The 21,390-nt window shown below is 35.5% G+C and overlaps 1 protein-coding gene across 1 annotated transcript in view; it reads left to right on the top strand.

Annotated features, from left to right (window-relative positions):
• Positions 1-21,390, top strand: part of ATRNL1 (attractin-like 1) — a 548,413-nt gene that overhangs the window by 314,291 nt on the left and 212,732 nt on the right. Inside the window, exon 26 of the mRNA XM_009325920.1 lies at positions 2,260-2,338. Within this exon, the coding sequence (XP_009324195.1) occupies positions 2,260-2,338 (79 nt within the window). The remainder of the gene's footprint in view (positions 1-2,259; positions 2,339-21,390) is intronic.

Genomic DNA, 21,390 nt, shown 5'->3' with positions numbered 1-21,390 from the left:
TGGAGTGATGCATTAAATAAAAAGGTGAACATTCTGTGATGACCAGTTTCTGTCATAACATTCCTTGTGCTACTTAGATATTTTGTTATAAAAAACTCAGAAGATAAATTCTTCTAGTAAGAAATACTGTGTTAATAAAATGGTGTAGCAATGAAAATGTTCTTATTGCGTTAGTTCCTTTCAGCGAAGACCCAGGTAGAAAGATGATTTACACTGAGATTCATTAAAGTATGAGATTTCTCTTCTGAATTCCCTAAGGTTCTTGAACCAGCACTTACCCTATCACATCCTTTTATTACAGATTGTTGACTCTTCCAACAATTTTCTATTGGCAAAATGGTTCTTAGATATGCTGAGCTGTTCTGATCCATTGATCAGAACCAATCAAAATTCCAAATACCTTTATTTTTTAAAGGATCTGTGCCAAGAACCAATAAAAGCTCAACGCAGTATTTAAAATGGCCCTACAAGGAGAGAGGGAGAATATATCTTCCTTTCCATAAAAATCCCTAAGTCCCAAAGAGCATTAAAAAAATGGTAAAAAAAAAGCTGGTGGTTGACATTGGCTGTTAAGAGGAAAGTCAAACTTTACATCTAGAAACAGATCCTTTAACAATTTTTTCCTTTCAGGTTCAGAACAATCAGCCTTCTTGGAGCTAAACAGACAGAATTAAGTGTCATAAGTAAAAAATCAAGCTGTTAATTTTAATTGAGCATTCTATGTCCAAACCACTTTATATATTTGGTTCTTTTTTCTTTCAAACTGGGTCTCACTCTGGCAGGCTTTCTTAAGGGTGTTCAAAGAAGAAATTGATAAAAAAGTATTTTGAAAGCTCATGGTGAAAAGAGTTTTAAGTGAATAAGACACTGATAGAAAGGCATACTGATTTGTATTACTTCAACCATCAAGGATAGCTTGTGTTATGGAGAGTGAGTTTTGAACATACTCAGAGAAATGGTACTTTTTGTTAAATATTCAGTCGTACAGCTGATTCTGTTGCTTGCAGACCAAGGAATGTTTGGGTGCTTTCATTCCATTACCTTAATAGTGACATTAAACTACAGTTGCCATAAACTGGTTTCTAATAGTCTCCATATTATGGATAAATATTGAATGCCATGAGCTGTTACTTCTGGAGATGTCTCTTCTAGGTCATAATTTCAGTTCTGTTTACAGCATGATACAGGGGAACATCGGTGTTGCTGCATGGATAATGATTATATTTTGCATTTATGCACAGTACTCCACTGAACTATACTACTTCAGGGAGTTCTTGATAGTTCCTATATTAGTTAAAGAATACATTTTGAAGCTTTTTGGTAAAAAAAATTAAGGATGACTAGCATAGTTCAATAGTTACAGGTTTGTATTAATTGCAAACACTGCACAGCAGATGTGCTAACATGACTGAAAGTTCTTCACACAAGTAAAAAGTCCAGATATTTTTATAAAAAACTGTCTAAATAAATTATAAGATGTTCTGACTGCTTACATTAGGTGTCAACTTTAGAAACCTTTTGTCAGTATCCAGAGATTCACTAAAAGAGGTTGAGAATTCAATGATCTTTCTACCAAAATCCTCTATGGACTAAATGTTACAAATACAAAAATATTGGAGCAAGAGAGAAGGCATATGCTCTGATTGTGAACTGCAGAAGTTTAATAATTTTGTTTTTTTTTTTCTTCTTCTGTTGTGTCTTTGGGACTGTAACGTGGTAATGTTCTTTGGGATGTTTTCCCTGGGCGATTCACTATAGAAATACTTAATTTGATAAAACAGACCTATTATCATGTGCAAACCTAGTTCCTCAAATTAATTATACTCCCTGCATAGTTATCATTCCTGCATCTCAGGAAATTATTCAGAATTCACAAACTGAGAGAAGTATAAATTGGTATAATTTTTTTGCTATAATTCATCCTCTTTTTCCATCTGCTGAATGTGGAACGTGCGGTGCATATTTGTTGCGACTGTTGTGGGTATGTGGATGGTTGTAATGGAGCTTATCCCATGCCAATGGAGACAGTAATAGCATTTTATGGAGACAACCACAGCATCAGAGGTGTGCATTCTCTTTTGACTTTGAACTTGGATGGTTAACTGTTGTTTGTCATCCTGGTAGAGTTTAGTTTTGCTCTATTTTTGTGTGTTTTTTTCCACACTTAAATGTATTTTCGTTACCTTTGATACCCTAAAAACATAAGCTTTTTCAGACCATTATGTTACAATTACCTTTTTTTTTTTTTTGTAATTGCAGTTGTTTCTTATCGTTACTGCTGGTAGCCGCTGTCGTTTGGAAAATCAAACAAACCTGTTGGGCTTCTCGACGGAGAGAGGTATCAATAACTTTAAGATTACTGTTGTAGCTTTATATTTCAGAATAAATTGAGAGCTTTGATGGACAATCACATCTCCACTTTTCTCCTGTATACACAATTTAAATATCCCTCTAAACTTTTTTTTTTTTTACCTTGGACTTTTTATGCTAAAGAAAACTTTGTTTCTTCCTCCTGTCAAAAATTAAAGAAATTGCAGCACTAGGTTGCAGAAAGCTATATTTTCTTTACGGTGGAATATTTAGAATAGAATAGAATAGATTAGATCAGAATCGGATAGAATAGAATATTTCAGTTGGAAGGATCATCTAGCCTGACTACTTCAGGGCTGACCAAAAGTTAAAGCATGTTATTAAGGGCATTGTCTAAATGCCTCTTAAACACTGACAGGCTTGGGGCACTGACCACCTCTCTGGGAAGCCTGTTCTAGCGTTTGACCACCCTCTCAGTAAAGAAATGTTTCTTAATACCTAGTCTGAACCTCCCCGACACAGCTTTGAACCATTCCCACACATCCTCTCACTGAGTACCAGGGAGAAGAGATCAGCACCTCCCTCTCCACTTCCCCTCCTCAGGAAGCTGTGGAGAGCAGTGAGGTTGCCCCCCAGCCTCCTTTTCTCCAAACTAGACAACCCCATAGTCTGTAGCCACTCCTTATAGGATATTCCTTCCAGCCCCTTCACCAGCTTTGTTGCCCTCCTCTGGGCGCATTCAAGTACCTTAACATTGTTTTTAAATTGTGGGGCACAGAGCTGCACACAATACTTAAGGTGAGCCTGCACCAATGCTAAATACAGAGGGATAATCACCTCTTTTGACCAGCTGGTTATACTGTGTTTAACGCATCGCAGTATTCTCAATAGTCTCAAAATAGCAGTGCAAAAACATTGGTGAGTTGAGTGAACACAGAGGATCATAGTGTAGCATCTCCCACTTTCTAGGCAGCTATTTGATGCTGTGACCTAGGCCGTGTTGTTATCAACAGTCATTGGAACATATAGTAGGAGACAAACCTCTCTGCAAAGAGCTTATACTTTTTGGGTTTTTTTTTCTTTTTTGTTTGTCTTTTTTTTTTTGTTGTAAGCAAAATTCTGTCTCTATTAAGATCAGTAGTTCTGTCACTAAAACCATGGCACAACTGAAGCTCTTCAATAAATACTCATACATAAGGTCACCTTATTCTTTTGTTGTCTAAATTGTTACACCTGTGTTGGAAAATTTGGCCTGAATATTTGTTCTTATCTGTTTAATAAATGATTAAACTTATATGAGATTAAACTTAGGTTATGTATACTGCTACGTGTATATAGCTTGATTCAGATGCTGTATACTGGTAGTTGCCATATTTAATTTTGTTCTCATAAATAAAATGCGTAATTTTTAGACAGTGATTTTTTCCCCTTGAAGCTTCTAATCTTGATAATTTTTGGAAACAGCACTTGCTTAATGGTACTGTAATCTAGATTTAAAATAAAAAGCCGAGTATTTCTCTAATTAATTAATTTTTCTTAGTATACTGGCACCATGAATGTTTAAATAACTTTTTTTTTTTTTTACTGTAGCTCTACAGGGAATTTATATATGCTTTAAAAGTGCCAGGTAACTAGCACTTACAATTTTCCTTCACTGAAATTATAGCGTACTAATGCCCAGGTTTAGCTTTGAACTGGTGCTACAAAGAAAAATGTATATTATCGTAGTTATTTCATTTAGGTATTTTTTTATTCAGGTGAATATTATAAAGCATATTCTCTCTCTAAGGGCAACTGCTCATATATTTGTCATTACTTGCAAATACAGATGAAAGCTACTTTAAACTACAGTATTCTATTCAACTTATTTCGTTTGAATGTCTCAATACTTAACTTGTTAACAGTTTTGTGCAAAATTGTATTGTGATGGAATGTAGCAATTCTTTGATTTAATTTCTCATGTTAATAAGGTTGTTTTATTGACATGTTTAAGAACAAATATGAACACATGAGTTTACAGATCTAGGGGATCTAACCTGTTTTCCATGGTTACTCTCCTAGATGTTTGAAATACAGTATTTTTAATATAGTCTGTAGGCATAATCCTATAAAGAACACATTCTCATATAAAAAGTTTTTGAAGTTTTCCAAGTTTCGTTTTCCTAATGTCACCAAAAACATTTCTAAGACTGTATGAAACCTCATATAAACTGACTGATAAATACAACATAAACATAAATCAGCTTCTTTGGAAGAGCAAAATAGAAAGAAATACTTGGCAACTGGATTAAATCTCTCAGAGGTCCATGCTTCAGTTCTGATCCTTGGTTTTCCTTGAATATAACTAGAGAAACTTAGTTGTCTCTCATTCAGAAATATTCCTTGCTTAATTTCAAAATTACATGAGTATGTATTTCTTCCTATTTTAAATGAGGTGTGAAACAGTACCTAGAGTGTGGTAGCATTATGAATTAGAAATGTTTAAGCAAATCTCCTTTATTTTCATTGCTATTGCACATCAGCAGTAGTTCATGTAAAAGTTTTTGGTAACGCTCCGCTTAATATTTTCCTTTAATCTAGATCAGAGAACTTATTTTTATAGGTAGCATTTTTTGTAAAGTTTTGGAATGAAGTGTTACAAATAAATTGTATGAATAACATACAAGTAGAAGGCAACCTAGTGTTGAAAAGAATTCTGAAGTACCTACTTTTAAAGCCCACCCATTTAGGTAGGTGAGCTTTCCATCTCTTTCATCATTCTTGAAAGACAGGCATGTTTTATTCTTTAGGTGTTACTTTCAATATGGACACAAACTACAGTAAGAAGTGAAATTTAACAAGAACACAAACAAAAATGAAAAAGCATGCTGTTTATAGCTATTCATCCATTTATTGTTCATCCCAGTCTGTTTTCCCCTAGAGGAGGAGAAACTTTACTATCCAGTTCTTGTGATCTTTTAGTAATGAATTTTATCAGGCTGTTGAGGTAAGCAAATAATTTTTTGAAGTTTTGGTAGACTTCTATGTGTAGCTGAAAATTCAGAACTTTGTCCTTTTTTGCCTTCTGACTTTAATGCTTGGCTAAATTGGGTCATTATGGATTCCAAATGGAATGTAGCATGGCCTTAATCCAATACAAAGCAAGAGCAAGTTGTTTGCATTGTGTAGTGGGAATGTCTCGATTTTCCCATGAATTTAGAAATTTTCTCTCCAGTTTCTTTCCTAATTCATTGTTCATTGAGCAAATATTTGCTTTCCACTGCTCAGAGCACTGCCCAAATCTTACTGAGCAGTTCATTTGAATTTAGGCTCTATTATATGTACATTTAAGAAACTATTATATGTATATGAAAATAAATAAATAAATTGTGTCTTCCAAAAGACTTTAACTGATATTTGTCAACACTGAATTTAACTTCTCTTTTCCCATATCTATTGGCCTTTCTATTTAACTAGTTGAAATCATTTTTCCCTAAGCCAAGTCCTTGAGTTTTGGTAAAGTTTTTTTACTCATAACAAAATTTTGGTTCTCAACTTTGTCCTACTTACATTACTGCCTCTTCAGATATACTTTATCTAAGGCTTTTTGAACATCTATGTTTATGCTTTAACTCCTGGCTGAGCTTCTCTTCTTTCCTGCCATCAGAAAGAGCAAGAAACACCAGATAGACTCTCTCTCACCTTATACCATCAAAGTTACTCACGTTCTGCATTGAAAGAAAATGGGAAGTATCATTCTTTTATTTCATATTTCCAAGAAGATCAATGAAACTTTGAGCAGGAGAACATGAACAACCTCCTGCCTGACATCCCTTGACACCTTCCCCCACCCATCCCTCCCATGGATCTGTGACATTTAAAAAAAGGTTTTTAAGAAAGGCTGAAGTAAGATAGTGAAATATTGCTTATCTGAGAGAGCTTGATCCTTGAAAGGAATAATGCAGAATGTTATGAGATGATTTCCAAAGCATTATTCTTATGGCATTATCTTTCTGGAGAAACAAACCAGAGGGAACTGGGAACATTCTCATGGGTACCAAACCTCAAATTCCTACTTACAGAGCAGGATAACATTTGCAGGCAAGCGTGGAAATTCATGTAGGAGTATACAAAAGGCAAGATATATTTGTTTGTCAAATAAGTTAAAGGAGTTCCTAAGTATTGCAAAGTTTAGGAGCAGCAAAGCATTTTTTAGAAGAGTCTTATACTACATAAAAAGATCAGATACATACTCTAGGTTTTAATCTCTCATCCTTCTTTTTCCTCCAAAGATTCACAAATCTTTCTACCAGTACCTTTCTCGGTGAAATTTCACTTGTTAATTCACTGGGTGAAAAACTGAGAGCTGTCATTTTCTCCCAGAAGATTTGTTAGGCCGCTTACGTTTTATACCCAGAATTCACCCAAGAACCCATCCATGAAGTTTCAATCTGACTCTGTTTTCCTTCTTTATACAAAAAAATGATACATCACCCAGATTTACTAAATAAGAAAATTGAAGAGAATATTATTTGTTGTCTCTGCATGTTTCATATCTAAAGTATTCATTCAATCTTCTGTTGAGAATGCGTAGAAGAGAACTTGTTCATAGATCATTTTACTGGAAAGCTTGATAGGTTGCTTGACAGTTTTGTAGTGGTTCAAACGTTTTGTTTCATGAACTTATTCTGACTGAAAGGCACCACACTGGAGATAAAATTTGCATCCAAATGATTTCTTATTAATAGTGTGTCGAACTTTTCTTTTTGCTGACAAGATTACACTGAGGACACTAACAAAGCTCATACAGATGGGATTGTAAACCACACAGCTTCTAGTTGAGGTATTTTAGCCAAGTATTTGTCCTTCATAAGGTAAAGCATTTGTTGCTCAGATACCCTTTGTACTATTCATTCAGCCAGATGTTTTGAAGAATTGTTACCTTTAATCCAGAATCATGCAATCACTGATGTCCATACAGACGTACTCTTCCTCCCCCCTACCAGACACACACAAAATACATTCATGTGCCAATGTGTCACGTGTCATTACATACATTTGTGTATATTGGATCAGTCAATTAGTTAAAATGCAGTTTTACATCTTTTCTTATGAAAATCTCTTTTTTACATATTATTGTAATTACACACTAGAAAGAGCTTACATATCTTAAAAAGATGACTTAGAATCTTATTTCCTCATGTAATACACTATAAGCCTCTTGAGAAATGAGGAAGTAATGCATGATTGCACATTCATGTAAAAATGTTTGAAAGCATGGTATTATATCTGTAAAGTGCTTGCCTGACTTTAAAGGTTAATATCATTCCTTTATTGGAATTTTCATGTTTATATATAGCATTTCATTATACAGTCAGCTGTGCACCATTTGCCTGTCTGAAAGAATAGCATATACAAGCATAAAAACATGGAATAACAGAGAATGCTTGCTTTATACAGTGTGTGGGTGTCACACAAATTATTGGTTCATTTTATTAAATAAGCTTATTTTGTTTAAAAAAAACCCCACCTTTCTAGCCTTCATTTTAATATCAAGGTAGTTTTATTCTCTTGAATATTCAAAGATTCTTAAAAACACACAAATGAAACTGAAATAGGCTACTTCTTAATAACAGTAACAATTCATGTAATAGCTCTAGGCTCATTTCTATGGTAACCCTAAATAAGAACAAGAAAGTTCGGTTATGTCGATAGTACTAATGAATGTAGACAATATGTGAATTTCAGCTAGAGCTTTTTTACTTTATATTATAATGACACTTGCATTTTTAAAGTATTCCTTTTAGAAAAGGCAATAATGGCTTTTGGTGTATGTAATATTGTTTATGGAATGCAACATGTTTAGTTTAGGAATATTAATACATGTAGAATGTGGTGTGTTCTTGAACAACAAATGAAGGAGCAAAAGGAATACTTTGGTTCATCTAGATGTTCTAATGTGGGCAAGGGACCACCATTAGCACATGTAAGGAAACCAAGAAATGTTAATAAATATCAGTAAAGTACCCCAATGTGTAATATTATTCACATGTGTAGGTGTCTACAGGATTATATGCTTTACGTTTAAAAGTTGTTAACCTCACAGATCGCTTTTCTGGTAGCTTCTTGTCTGTTGCTTAGCAAATATCTTACACATCTATATGTACTTACTCATAGACTGTGTGAGTAATCGTACTGAAGTCAAAGTAGCTATTCATAGGACCAGAATCTCAACTTGTTATATTGCTCAATCTCTTCTAAAATCAATAGACCTATGACTGCTTATTTCAGCTGTGGATCTAGTTTTATTGAGGATAACTGGGGCATTTATTTTAGGCTGACGTTTTCTGCATTCTCTCCAACCTAAAATTTAGGTTCCTCTCTGAATGAACCTTTCAAGTGATATGCCTTATATGTGATATGATAAGTTGACACTAGATCTTGTCTCAGGACTCCCTCTGCAGTCAGTATTAAGAGACCCCTCCAAATGACAACTCATCCCACCCAATTTTCGCAGCGTTCACTTTATACTCTGATACTTGTGGGGGGCTGGCTTGTTGTTAATGATATAAATAACCCAATGAGTCAAATCTCCTATACTGAGAGTTTATCTTTGCTTTAATTTTGTAAAATTCAAGTTGTATTTATAATACTATCACTTCATAAAAATAAGCATCTGATTGATTCCTGTATTAGCACTGCTCACATCATGCTTATTCTCTGTAAAGAGAAGTATTAAATGGTACCAGTGACAGACTCAATACTATATTGGAAAGATTTGTTTTGGGGGGTGAGTTAAACAAAGTTGATCTAATGCAGATATCTCAAAACATCATACAATGTTAAGAGGCTTCCATGAACAATTATCGTAAGACTAGGGGCGTAAAATTGAAGAGCCCGTCTTAGTTATTGACGACTATGTATCTCCTGCCAAAGACGTTTATCCCACAAGTAATCCTAGCTGTCCTGTGTCAACTCAGCTTACAAAGTGCCATCTTCAGTAGGAATTCACCATGACCTGACTGCATAGAGTTGACCCAAGCGTTGTTTGGGCCCCACACAGTTCTAAAGCTCTGTGCTTTAGAATAGTGTTAATAGTGTTAAAGTAGTATGTAGGCTGGAGGAAATTAACTATACTAAGAAAATCACCGGGGAGGTAGAGATAAAAACCGAAGCCAAATTATGCATAAAGTGAAAATATTCCTTTGAAAACACTACAGGTAGACAATGGAAACCTTGAAGCATGGGATGAATATGTTGTAAGGCAAAAAGTAGTGTTCTGGTTTCCTTTGCAGACCTTCCCTTCCACAAGTTTATCAGTTTCATCTTAAAATCATCCTATCCAAAGGAGAACTGAAGAACATTATATTATACTATACTTATCTTGTCTCTTGAAGTTGTCTTTCTTTAGAATTCATATAGATATATAATTTTCTTATATATTGTACTACAATATTCTTTGGCAGGAAAATTGGCAGGATAACTTTTTTTTTCTTGCTTTTTTTTTTAATTAATGCTGAAAAAAATCTGTAAGTTGGAAACAGAGAGCTTGCTTTTGGCTTTACCTTTTCTGGTGACCAAGTTTGGAACAGAAACAAATAAAGCCAAATCAGCTATTCAAGGATGTACACCTGAGCTATGAAAATTCGTTCCTATCTCTAGTACCTCTAGTACCTCTAGTCCTTTTTTTCTTAAAGTAAGTACATGTAAACATGTTTTTTTGAACAAGTACATGTAAAAGACACTGGAAATCAGTGTGTGTGTGCAGATACAACACCCGCTTTTAGCTTACACAAGGCATTTATGAAAACTTGCTAACAGCTTGTGTTTAGAAACAGTCTGTTTTTTCATTCCACAAATATTCAGAAGGTAAAGAAGATAACAGATGACAATAGATTTTGCAACAAAAATTGTAGGCTGCTTCTCTTTATTAAAAAAAAATAAAAATTAGGGAAAACATAAACTAAGTAGGTGTTTTAATTATATCTACAAATGACCAGGAGAAGAAAATTGTTTGCTTTTCTTAACATAATAACCAAAGTTCCTTCTTACATTTGCATAGTGTAGTTAGTCTGAAGAATCCTAAAAGGCAATGTCCTGGTTTTGGCAGGGATAGAGTTAATTTCCTTCCTAGTAGCTGGTACAGTGCTGTGTTTTGGATTTAGGACTAGAACAAAGTTGATAACACACCGATGTTTTAGTTGTTGCTAGGTAATGCTTACACTAGCCAAGGATTTTTTAGTTTCCCATGCTCTACCGACTGAGCGGGGGGGCCGCTGCTCGGGGACTGGCTGGGCATCAGTCGGCGGGTGGTGAGCAATTACACTGTGCATCACTTGCTTTGTGTATTATTATAATTACATTATTACATCATTATTATTATTGTTATTATTTTATTTCAATTATTAAACTGTTTTTATCTCAACCCATGAGTTTTTCTCACTTCTACTCTTTCAATTCTCTCCCCTATCCCACTGCGGGGGGGGGTGGGGGGGTGGGAGAGAAGTGAGCGAGTGGCTGTGTGGTACTCAGTTGCCGACTGAGGTTAAACCACAACAGGCAATAATCAAAACAAATTAATTTCATTATACGTGATTCCTGGGTGTATGCATAGAAGGAAGCTTGGATGTAGTTATTTGTGCTGATAACAGTACTTTAAAATTAATAGTTGTGGTATTCTGTTCAGCAGAATTTATTATCAAAGTTGAGATTTCTAACTATTAGTATAAGATACTGCTGGAGATAATATAGATGTTATAATGGGCTATATTAATTCCTGCTATCTGTCACAGACCTTGTTAAATCTTGCAAGGTTAAGCTTTCAAGCTAACAGGAAGGTAAAATTAAAGTTTTTTAAGAGGAAGAGGGAACTGGCCAAAATGAAAAAGACTGCCTGAGGCAACTGACCACTTGGCAGAGCCTGAGGAGCCTTTAAGCTGTATGGTCTGAGAGGTTTCCATGGGACTAGTTGTAAACATAAGAGCATTAGGAGTATTTTTAGCAAACTACCTGTCAGGAAAAAGCAGCAGACAGTGAGAAAGGCAATCCTTAGTGGGGGCCTGGGAAGAAGCCAGATAACTTCTTTCAAATTTCCGAGAAGAAAAGTTGCCTGGATTTGTTTCCACTGTGTTAAAGGAATCAGGAGAGTGAATATGTTCTTTGTAAATAAAGAGGATTGCACCAAAATAGATGATTCATTTTTGTCTCTTAACAAAAACAAAAGAGCAGGTGTTGAATATTGGCCCAAAGTGGTAAGACTCTACTTTACATCTGTATTTCCTCGGTGTTTGCAGTATAGTGTCAATTTTTTGTCCACTATTAAAACACAAACAAACCTGCCATTCCCCAAAGCCCTGTAAGAAAGAAGTGAATGGATTTAGGTGCAAACAACAAAAACGCTTAGAAACTTGGAAGAACTCTGCTATGAAGAGAGAGTGAAAAGGTTTGAGGGTTTACAGTAAGAGCTCTTTGAGAGAAATGCAAATACTCTTCTTTAGTTCCTCCTTAGCTTTTCTCAGAGTTGGGAGCAATTTTAGTGGCACTGGATAGACAACTTTGGCTCAGGTGAGTCACCTGCAACACAGGAAGCATAAAGGAAACTAAGTCAGAATTGTCCTTCCTCCAAAGAGCAGGGAAGCAACTCCGAGCCTAGAAGACATACATAGTTCCTCTCTCTTATTCTGCTCCTCCTTTCTACCTGAAGTTCTGTTTATTTACAGCTGAATATTAATCATGTCTTCTAAAAATTATATTAAATCATGGTAACAATAATTTTGATTGCTTGTAATGTATGGAACATATGCTACTGGTGTGTAGAGAGTTGATGTCAATATTATTGATGTTCTTTCACAAATATATCTGCTTCCACAAACGTCCAACTTCTCCTTGCAAATATATAAAATATTTTTTTTTTCAGAGCTGATTTTTAGGTACATTTCTGTATGCGTGCAATTGAGTAGCAGTAAAGAGGGATTAATATCATGCCTGAATCTATTCCAAAGTGTTTGCATTTCACTTTGCCCAGCATGGATAGTACGTGCCTTATAAAATAACGACACTGACCTTTTTCTCTCTTAAAGTTAGTGTTGGTAATATACACAATTATTCTTTCTTTCTTTAAAAAAAGTTCTTTGAAGGCACTGAAGTTTCTTATGTGTGGACAACTCCCTGCTAAGGTCAGAGCTTTCATAATTTTCAATGCAAAGAGAATGCAATGATCAATGCAACTGGAAATTAATTAACTTCACCAACTTATTTTTTCAGTGCCTGCACTATTAATTGGTTTACTGTCTCAGCAGAATGTGTTCAGTGCCGTGAATGTCAGTATTGTTGTTATCAACAAACTCTACGGGGAACTTCTCAACTTTCTGTAGATATTTGTACATACAAACATTCCTTGGTGTCACCCCTCTGAGCAAACGGTGGCTGTGCAGTTCATCTGGGCACCTTCTAGTCTTCTCCCCCTTCTCTCGGTAGAAGGAAATAATAGTAGGTTCATGGGGACAAAATTGGCGTATGTATGCTTATGTCTTGAGGAACCTGCGAATACTAAATAATAGTGGAACCTTAGACTGGGAAAAAACCCAAAAACCCTTTAGAAGAAAGCACAGCTGTACAACACAGTCTACAAAAAGGTAGAGTAGTTATTCTTTCTCAAGGATATTATGATCAATGTTTATCCTTCCTGGAGCTATAGTTACTATTGCTCCAAGAGTTCACAAAAAATAGTTGGGACTTAGTGTGACCTGATATAAACTAAGCTCATTACATTAATTTTCAACAGATAATTAATAATTAACATATAACCTTTGGCTTTCCTTTTATCTTCAAGTATTGACAGAAGTCACATAAAAACATACTATGTGTGGAAAAAATGCTTTGAAATGCAAAACGTAATTAAAATTAATGTTATTTTAGGACAGTTGTACAGTAGCAAAAGTACTATAGGGAATATGAAAATTTGAATAGACCATTATTTTTATTCATACTGTTCAATTTATACACAAGTAATTTCTGGAAAACAGAACAACATTTGATATTTTGGTTGGAATTTATTGGATTGAGTGCGCCATGGCAGTTAAATTGTAACATTGGTAAATTACTCTAGACTTCTTTAACAGTCAGTTGACCCACATGTAATTGACAAAAATGAAACAAAAATGAAATCACAGCGAACCCTGCAGCTTGAGCTTTTTTGGCTTTCTGTGCTCCACATACATTTTGAAAATCCCAGTTAGACTTATCATATCTAAATAGCTGTAGTTTCTTAGTCTTTTATATTTGTGCAGCCACGGTCAGAAATACTACTGGAGGAGGCATGCAGGGAATAGCATGTCCTGGTCAGGAGAATTTTGGGTTTGGAAGACTGTTATTTGCTTACTGGTGTTATAGGTACCCTTGTGCAAATCGCTTAGCTGCCTGGGCCGTCAGTTTCCCCATCTGTAGAATGGACTCAGTTGTACAATGTTTATATGCTTTTCATTAACGATGCTGTTGCTATTATTTGGGGAGCCTATTCTCCTGACTGTTTTGCTTTATTCCCCAACAATCCTGTTTGTCCCTAGGCAATTTATTTAGGCATCTGTCCATTTAGGAAATGGACATGGATTCCTCTCTTAATTGTTGTCTGGGTGCATTGCTACTAATCAAACATGTTGTGAAACACAGTCTATTATTTTAATGTGTTATATTTAATTCATATTTCAATATTTGATAAAATACACTGTGAAAGTATGAAATATCTCCTATGTGTTTCATTTTCAGCTTAATTAAAGCCATCACCCATTTCTTAGGGTTTTATGCTTTCTGAGTATGTTGATGATGTATGATACTGATTCTGCACTATTTTTTACCTACCATAATAATTTAGGCCTTCAGAAAGTTAAGGAAAAATATTTCCGGAACACAGTGGGAGCATGTTACAAAAATACCATACCGATGCGTATGTGACCCAAATGCAAGTATCAGACACGCCACATTTTGACTTAATACCTTAACAGTGTCCGTTAGTAATATTCCTGAACTTGTCCTCTTCCCCATTCACATGTAAAGCAAGTCCACATTGTTAATGTTAATGACTAAATCAACCATGCATGAAATGTCCAAGTTTCACCTCTGGTTAGAGCATCCAGTATACTGTAAGCTTATAGAAAACAATGAACATAAATCATTTCAGTAGAAAGGGAGGAAAAGAGGAGCCAGAGAATTATGGTCAGTAAATTCCCAGAAACATCCTTAAACAAAAACTAAGCTGTTTGTAAGCACCTATGAAAAAAAGATTAAAAGCCTAAATTCTTTTTCAGGAACCAAATCATATGAAAAGATTATGCTTTTATTCCAAGGTAGGATAAAAGTCCTTCTGAATGGAGGGGAAAGCATCTGATGCTTGTACAGTTTGGCATTATAAAAGCTTTAAAAAGTCTATCGCATGATGCTTTAGTAAGTAAGGCAAGGAAGCATTGTCATGACTACATAGCCGTGGAGTAGGTGCAAAACGGGTCAGGAAAGCATACTTAGATGTTCATTATCAGTAAAATGGGGTATTAACTACATGTTGACTCTAGTTAACTGCATTAAATTTTAAAATCTACATGAATTTGATATTTATACTTTCATTGCAAAACTGTGTCCCAAATGACGATAAAGGCAAGTAATTATCCAGAAGTTCAGTTGTTTTTCCATTGAAAAGGCTTTTAAGTGGCAGCTTTCTTCTTTATAAATCTCGTATGCATAAATGCAGCCTTTGATGTTACTGATGTCATGTACCATGGTTAAAACTTGAAAAATCTCAGATACTAAAAAATTAGGGTCAAAATTAACCCCTTACATTTTATGCCATTTAAGTTCATATCCATGATGTCCATCCAACTGACTGATTGAGCCACCCTGTGATTTTTTTTTTTCACTTTATCTACTCTTTGTGTTTTTTGATTTTGTGATTTGAGCTGGATTAATTGTTCTGGACCTGACATCCCTTTCATTGTGCAATTCTACTGGCTTCTATGTGAGAGGGGCAAGCAAGGCAAGATAGGCTTATTTGAGATTAAGATTGAAAACCATACACAGATCAGAAATTGAGCAAGTTTTTTGTTATTTGGGTTTTTTTCTTTCTGTAATACATATTTTTTTGCATTTATTCTGGTTCTTCTGTAGCTGAACCAGTTTGACCAGTATTTTAAAATACACATTTTTTACAACAGCACTGTTTAGCACGTGTACAGAATTCTTATCAAAGGTAGAATGCTGGATCTTTGTGAGTCGTTCTTCTTGCTTTCCTGTATCCTATGACAGATGATTTATCTATCCTGCAGATGGACAATATATTACTATATTTCCACTACTTTCAGAATGGCTTGTTGTTTGCTAACGTGAAGCTAATACAATTTAAGCATACCTTCTTCCTTTATATAATTAATAATTGGCTTTCCTTTTATCTTGAATCATTGATACAAATTATGTAAAATCATACACTTTGAGCAAAAATGCTTTGAAATGCAAATTCTAATTAAATTTAATATAGTGTTAATTTAGGACATTTGTGTTGTTGAAATATAGTGTTTGGGACATCATCAGTATTTGAATATGCTATTAGTTTTTCCATGTTGTTTGAGCCTAAAAAGTGGTTTTGGGTAAAAAATTTAAATCAAGCACAGTGTGACACAAGAGCTAAATTATAGCTTTATTAAATTGCTTTAAATTGTTTTACCAATTGAAATTGTATGCAAATAACAAATGAATAAGACACCTACAATTTGCCTTTTATTTTGGTTTTTGTATGTCTACTTACAAGGCTGTTATTAATTGGAAATAATACTATGGCATAGAAGCTATTACCAAACACCTTTTTTGACAAAGATACTTATCTACAGGCTGAAAATCTCACTTTTAGTGGAAGGTAAGCAGCTTCATATAGATTAAACTTTCTGATGGAAGAGGCAAGTAAGTATATATTTCTAACATAAGGAAATAAGGTGATTTAGCTGGCTTGCTAGCAAAATAGGATATTAAGAAATATAGTCTAGCATCCCGGCAGTAAATAGTTTTTTCTAATAGTTGATGCAGTCAAAAATTCACTGTCAACCCGTATAAAATTCTCATTCATAGCTAAGACTTACGAAGTTTATATCCCTCTATTTTGCTAGAATCTCGCTCAGGTCAGTCTGCTATCATAATTTTGCAAAGTTTCCACTATCTTTGAAGGATCTTTCTCTAATCCAAATATTTTACAAGATGTTATTTCTGCTACCAGCTTGAGCATTGGCTTCACTTTTTCATTGCATCCGAATTCTTAAGGTCTGTAAGTGCCCATTTACTGCTCAATCCTGCAGCGTTCTTACATCCAGTACAGATATTCATAGTTTATGGGACTTCTCACTCGAAGAACAAGGGAAGTATTGTCTGTTTGTGTTTTTTTTAATTCCTTTCTTCTCTTGCTTGATTCTTTCCAACATGAGCTGCAGGATATATCTGTCTGAAAATACTAGCTTTGTTTTTTTCTCCATAATGGAGGGAGGCCTCAGGCAACCAGTTGTCATGCAGCACTTTCATGCTATTTTGCTCAGTGTCCTCCAGGTGGGAAAGTAGTCTAAGTGTTTACAAAATGTTTCTCTGATCAGAGGTTCAGCTCCTTGTAGGCTTAGTCCCTCAATGGGACTTGGCCCTCTGTTAGCAGTTTGGGATCCAATTAATTTCAAAAGCAGTATTTACTGGACTGCTACACACCAGTTGTGTTACCGTAAGTAGGCAGATGTCTCCTTAGTATTTTGGTATCAGTTGAAGAACCTACTTGAAGCTCAAGTCTGTCAAAGATACGTTAGTGGTATTTGTAGGAAATCAATTGCATTTTTTACATTTCATACGAAAAACATTGACTTGGCTCACACATTTGTTCCTGTATGAAAACTCTTCCCAGTTTTACTCAGGGCAGTGTTTTCCCTAGAGTTCATGTTAAGAGCTAGCTTTATCTGCTCATCAGTGCCCTCATATTACTGTCATAAAGAAATCAGATACAATAAAGATTTTCAAACTATGGGTAAACAGTCTTCTGAATAAAGTATTAGTTATTGCCGGTTAGTTCTGCCTTGTGGGATGAGGTAGCCTATCATACCATGAACAGAAAGTATCTTTCTCTGGTTTACCGTAATAGCATGGCACAAATGGGTAAGGAGCAAATAAGGAATATGCAGGCATAACTCCGCCTACATTCAATGCTTTTATCTAGACGTGCTAGGAGGCAAGGCTAAAATTTTGAACAGATAAAATAGCTAGAAGGGAAATCCTATAGAAGCTATTATCAGATTTCCTATTGATTTAGTGGGGTTGAAACTTTGCCCTTTAAAATTATTTGACTGGCTGTAATCTAGATGGTGTTATGCCCCATCATGATATTGTATACAAGCCTTCTAGCCTTTGAAAAAGTTGAGGTACGCAAGTGCTGCAATATGGTAAAATGTGCATGGTGACTTCATATTGTAGCTGTTCTGTACTTACCTCGGCTATGTTTTCCATAGGTGGGTGTGATTGCTTTGAAGAATCCAATACAGTTTGTAGTTCACACTATTCCCAAACATTAATTTTATTTTAAGCAGGGAAAACCCATATTCTAAAAATAAAACTTTTATTTTTGGAAGGCAAAAAGCTGTATTTTTTAATCATCTTTTATTTACAGTTGTCTTTGATTTTCACACCTCATAAGTGCCATAAAATCAGCTTTTGATCTTCATACGTTCTTAAAACAATCCAGTAATTAAGTGAACAAAGGGAAAAGGTAAGAAAGTAAAGTTGTTTATGAAAGACAGTGAATCAAATGATAAGTAGGGTTTTTTTGTCTGATTAAATTAGAATAATGTTTTGGCTCAAAAAAATTACACTGTGACACTGCCCCCCCATACTCACATAAAAGTTTGTCAAGTGGTGCTTATGTGCTTTTGATAATAAAGACCAAAGTTCTGAAGTTCTGGAGAGTTTCATTCCCATTTTAGCTGTTGAGCATATTTAATATGTCTCATTAATGCACTTACAGAGTTTCTTTTTCAAGATAAATGTTTGTTGAATCCTAACTGAAGGTGCCTTTGATGTTGAATGGCTGGCGCTTGTGATAACAATGAAGTAGTAGCTTGTGCAAATTCAAGTACAATCATGTCTTGCAGCAGGTCATTGTTATATGTGTGTGAGGCCAGCATACCTAGTACAAGTCTCGGAAGAGATTGTGTAGCTATATACATTGGGACCCACTGCTTAGATAAGGAAAAAAAATACATCTTCCTGGTGTCTTAGGGAGTGTATAATCATAGTTTTATTCAAAATGGAAACTCATCCTTGGTGGAGTGGTGTTCTGTTTGGATTTAATCTTTTAATAAACAGAAAATAATACTAAAAAGCAGTTTTTAAAAAATTCCACATTTATTGTCTTTCCATGATATTGGTATCAAATGTCATTCTCCCAGAAAGAAAAAGCTGTGTTGCTGCCTTAATGTTCATACTCAAATATACACCATTAATTGTATTACCTTTGTGTGAATAAAGGGATGTGCTTTACTGCCCAACTGCTGGAAAGCATGGCCAAGCTTTGGCACATACAAGTTCTCCTGAAACAGAAGTGGCAACCTTGAAGGTAAAAACAGGCTGAGGATGGTTATTTTGAGTTTTGTGTGGATAATCAGTTAGATGTTCAAGGGAAAAGGTTAGAGGTATCTGGGGACATTTATTATGGTGATTGTGTTAGTAATATTTACACCCGTAGATTATTCTGGCACTATCTGTTCAGTGTTTGTTGCCTCATGGGAGATGCCTTTGATGGCTAGTTGGGCATGGCTGGGGCATATCTGAAGGCTGGGACGAAGAGGAGTGTTCCTGAAAAAACAAATTGGCACAATCAAACTGAGAACAGTTGGCCACTGTCTTACTTCCAGGGAGCCACAAATGCCCTATGGGAAGGGGAGCTGGGGGTCACCCCAGCGTGGGAAGTGCCCTCACCCACCTGGCACCATCTCACAGGGGCAGAGCCTTGTGGGGTAGAGCTGGCCAGTGGAAATGGGGTCCATCGCTGGCCCTGGCAATGAGCCAGATCCCAGGGCCATCCAGGATGTCCAGACAGGTGAAAAATGGTGCAGGGGGCTGGAGACAAGGCTAAAAATTGAGTCCAAATCCATCCAGTCGGCAGGTCCATGGCAATTAAGACGTCCTAGTGCCCTCAGGGTCCTGACACTTACCCTGAAAGTTGTTGCCATGATTTTAGACAAGAGGAATAATGTAAGTTTTCAACTATATAATTTTTTTTCCCCAAAATAATGTTAGCATTCTCTAGAAATATTGCTTTATTTGTATCATCATGCTATAACACTTCTTTCACGTTTAGCTGTAATTCAGTTAAACCTAGTATTTTGTTATATAAATATACAAATGCACACTCTGTCTGCCACTTATTCAGAGAGCTTCCAAAAGAAAAAATTAGCTATGAGAATCCTCTCCAAGTAAGTGACAAACTTGTTCACTTAAATTCTTATTCTTATAATATTAGTCTGCCAGAAAATATGGGAAGAGGTTGTAATAAGTATATTAATTCATCTTATATCTTTCTTCCCTTGTCCTCCTGATTTTGATTGTATAGCTGTTATCTTTGATTTTTCCCCATTCTCATTCCCTCTCATATCACATACATCAGTTTGTCCTTTCTGTTATTCATTATAAGTTGTCTTTTCTATTTTGCTAGTACTTGAATATGCTCTTATGAAACACATCTCAGTTGTGTTGTGTTTTTGTTAAAATTGGCACTTGTAAAAGGTTAGGTCTCTGCCTTTTGGCTGTTGTACCTGAACTCAATTGTCAAAATGATTTCTGTAGATTGATGACTCTTTAGAGAAAGCACTGCTTTTGCCCGAGTGCATTGCTGGTACATAATAATAATTAAATATTAAACTACCTCTTGACTGTCAAAATCACCATACAAAAGGTTTAAGAGGACAAAAGGGACAGTGCAACTTGGTGTAGCAAAGAAGAGAGAATGCAGCAGCGTAATATTATTGTCTTGTGCTAGGGGAGCACTTGCCTCACTACCCAGGGCCAATGCAGGAAGATAGATGGGAAACTGAGGACTCTTAACCTCTCTAAATTTGGACATGAACATTTAGGGCTCTCCTCATCCACAGGGATCAACCTAAGGGTTGAGTATGACCACAAGGAATGATATTTCCAAGTTTCACTTACGCTAAGCAGTTGGGCAAGCCGTGGTTTAGTATCCACTCAAAGGGTGGGCATAAAAGGAAATACAAACAATTCCCAACAGGAAGAAACTTACATTAGGTGGGTGTGATTATGTTATTTTATAACAGGGGTATGAATGGCTTAAAAGCATATACTAGCAAAAAAGGTATCAGATATCAATATAGCACAGACATCATAAAGTATCTGTCAGTGCATTAGTAAAGGATTATGCTTTTAATTCTCCAGAAATATTCTTTTATTTGCTGGAAGCTTTCTGAAATAAAAGGAATAACTATTTGGATCCCCAGTTGGTTATTTACATTTGACATTTTTAATTTAAATATATCTGCAAGCAGCATTTTATTAATGCTTTTAATTTAAAAAGTTGTCTCCTCATTAGTGGTACGTGTACAGCAGAATATGAAGCAATGCAGAAATTGAAAAAGCAAACTGTAATACATGGCTTAAATAAGAAAAAACAAGTTGCAATCTATTAACAGGAATTTCAGACACAGCTGGCAAGTTAAGATTGTTTCTTTCAAGTCAATGCATTTTTTTGAGGAGTACAGGTGAAGGAGAAAATGCAGAAAGCTCTCATCCCATCATTTTGTTTGATGTTAGGGATGAATTTATAGGTCGTTACCTACATATTTTTCCCACAGTTACTTGCTTCAGCAGCTTAAGCCACTTGGATGTATAAATGTATCTGCCATCGCAATGTCTCAGTGACTGTCCTCCGCATAGAAAGAGTGCATTTGCAAAAGTAAAGGGCCAGCTGGGGCTGGCCAGGAGACTTGCATTGCCCTCTGGAGTAGCATGCCTCTTTCCACTGAGGTCTGAAACTTGATTCAGATTCCTAAAATTATAGCATAGGAATTCCCCTGTATTATAGGAAGTAGC

The sequence above is a fragment of the Pygoscelis adeliae genome, unplaced genomic scaffold (assembly GCF_000699105.1).
Source record: "Pygoscelis adeliae isolate BGI_AS28 unplaced genomic scaffold, ASM69910v1 Scaffold4, whole genome shotgun sequence".
In the NCBI taxonomy this organism is placed as follows: Eukaryota; Metazoa; Chordata; class Aves; order Sphenisciformes; family Spheniscidae; genus Pygoscelis; species Pygoscelis adeliae.
The sequence above is the reverse complement of the archived record's forward strand: the minus strand, read 5'-3'. Positions and strand labels throughout refer to the sequence as shown.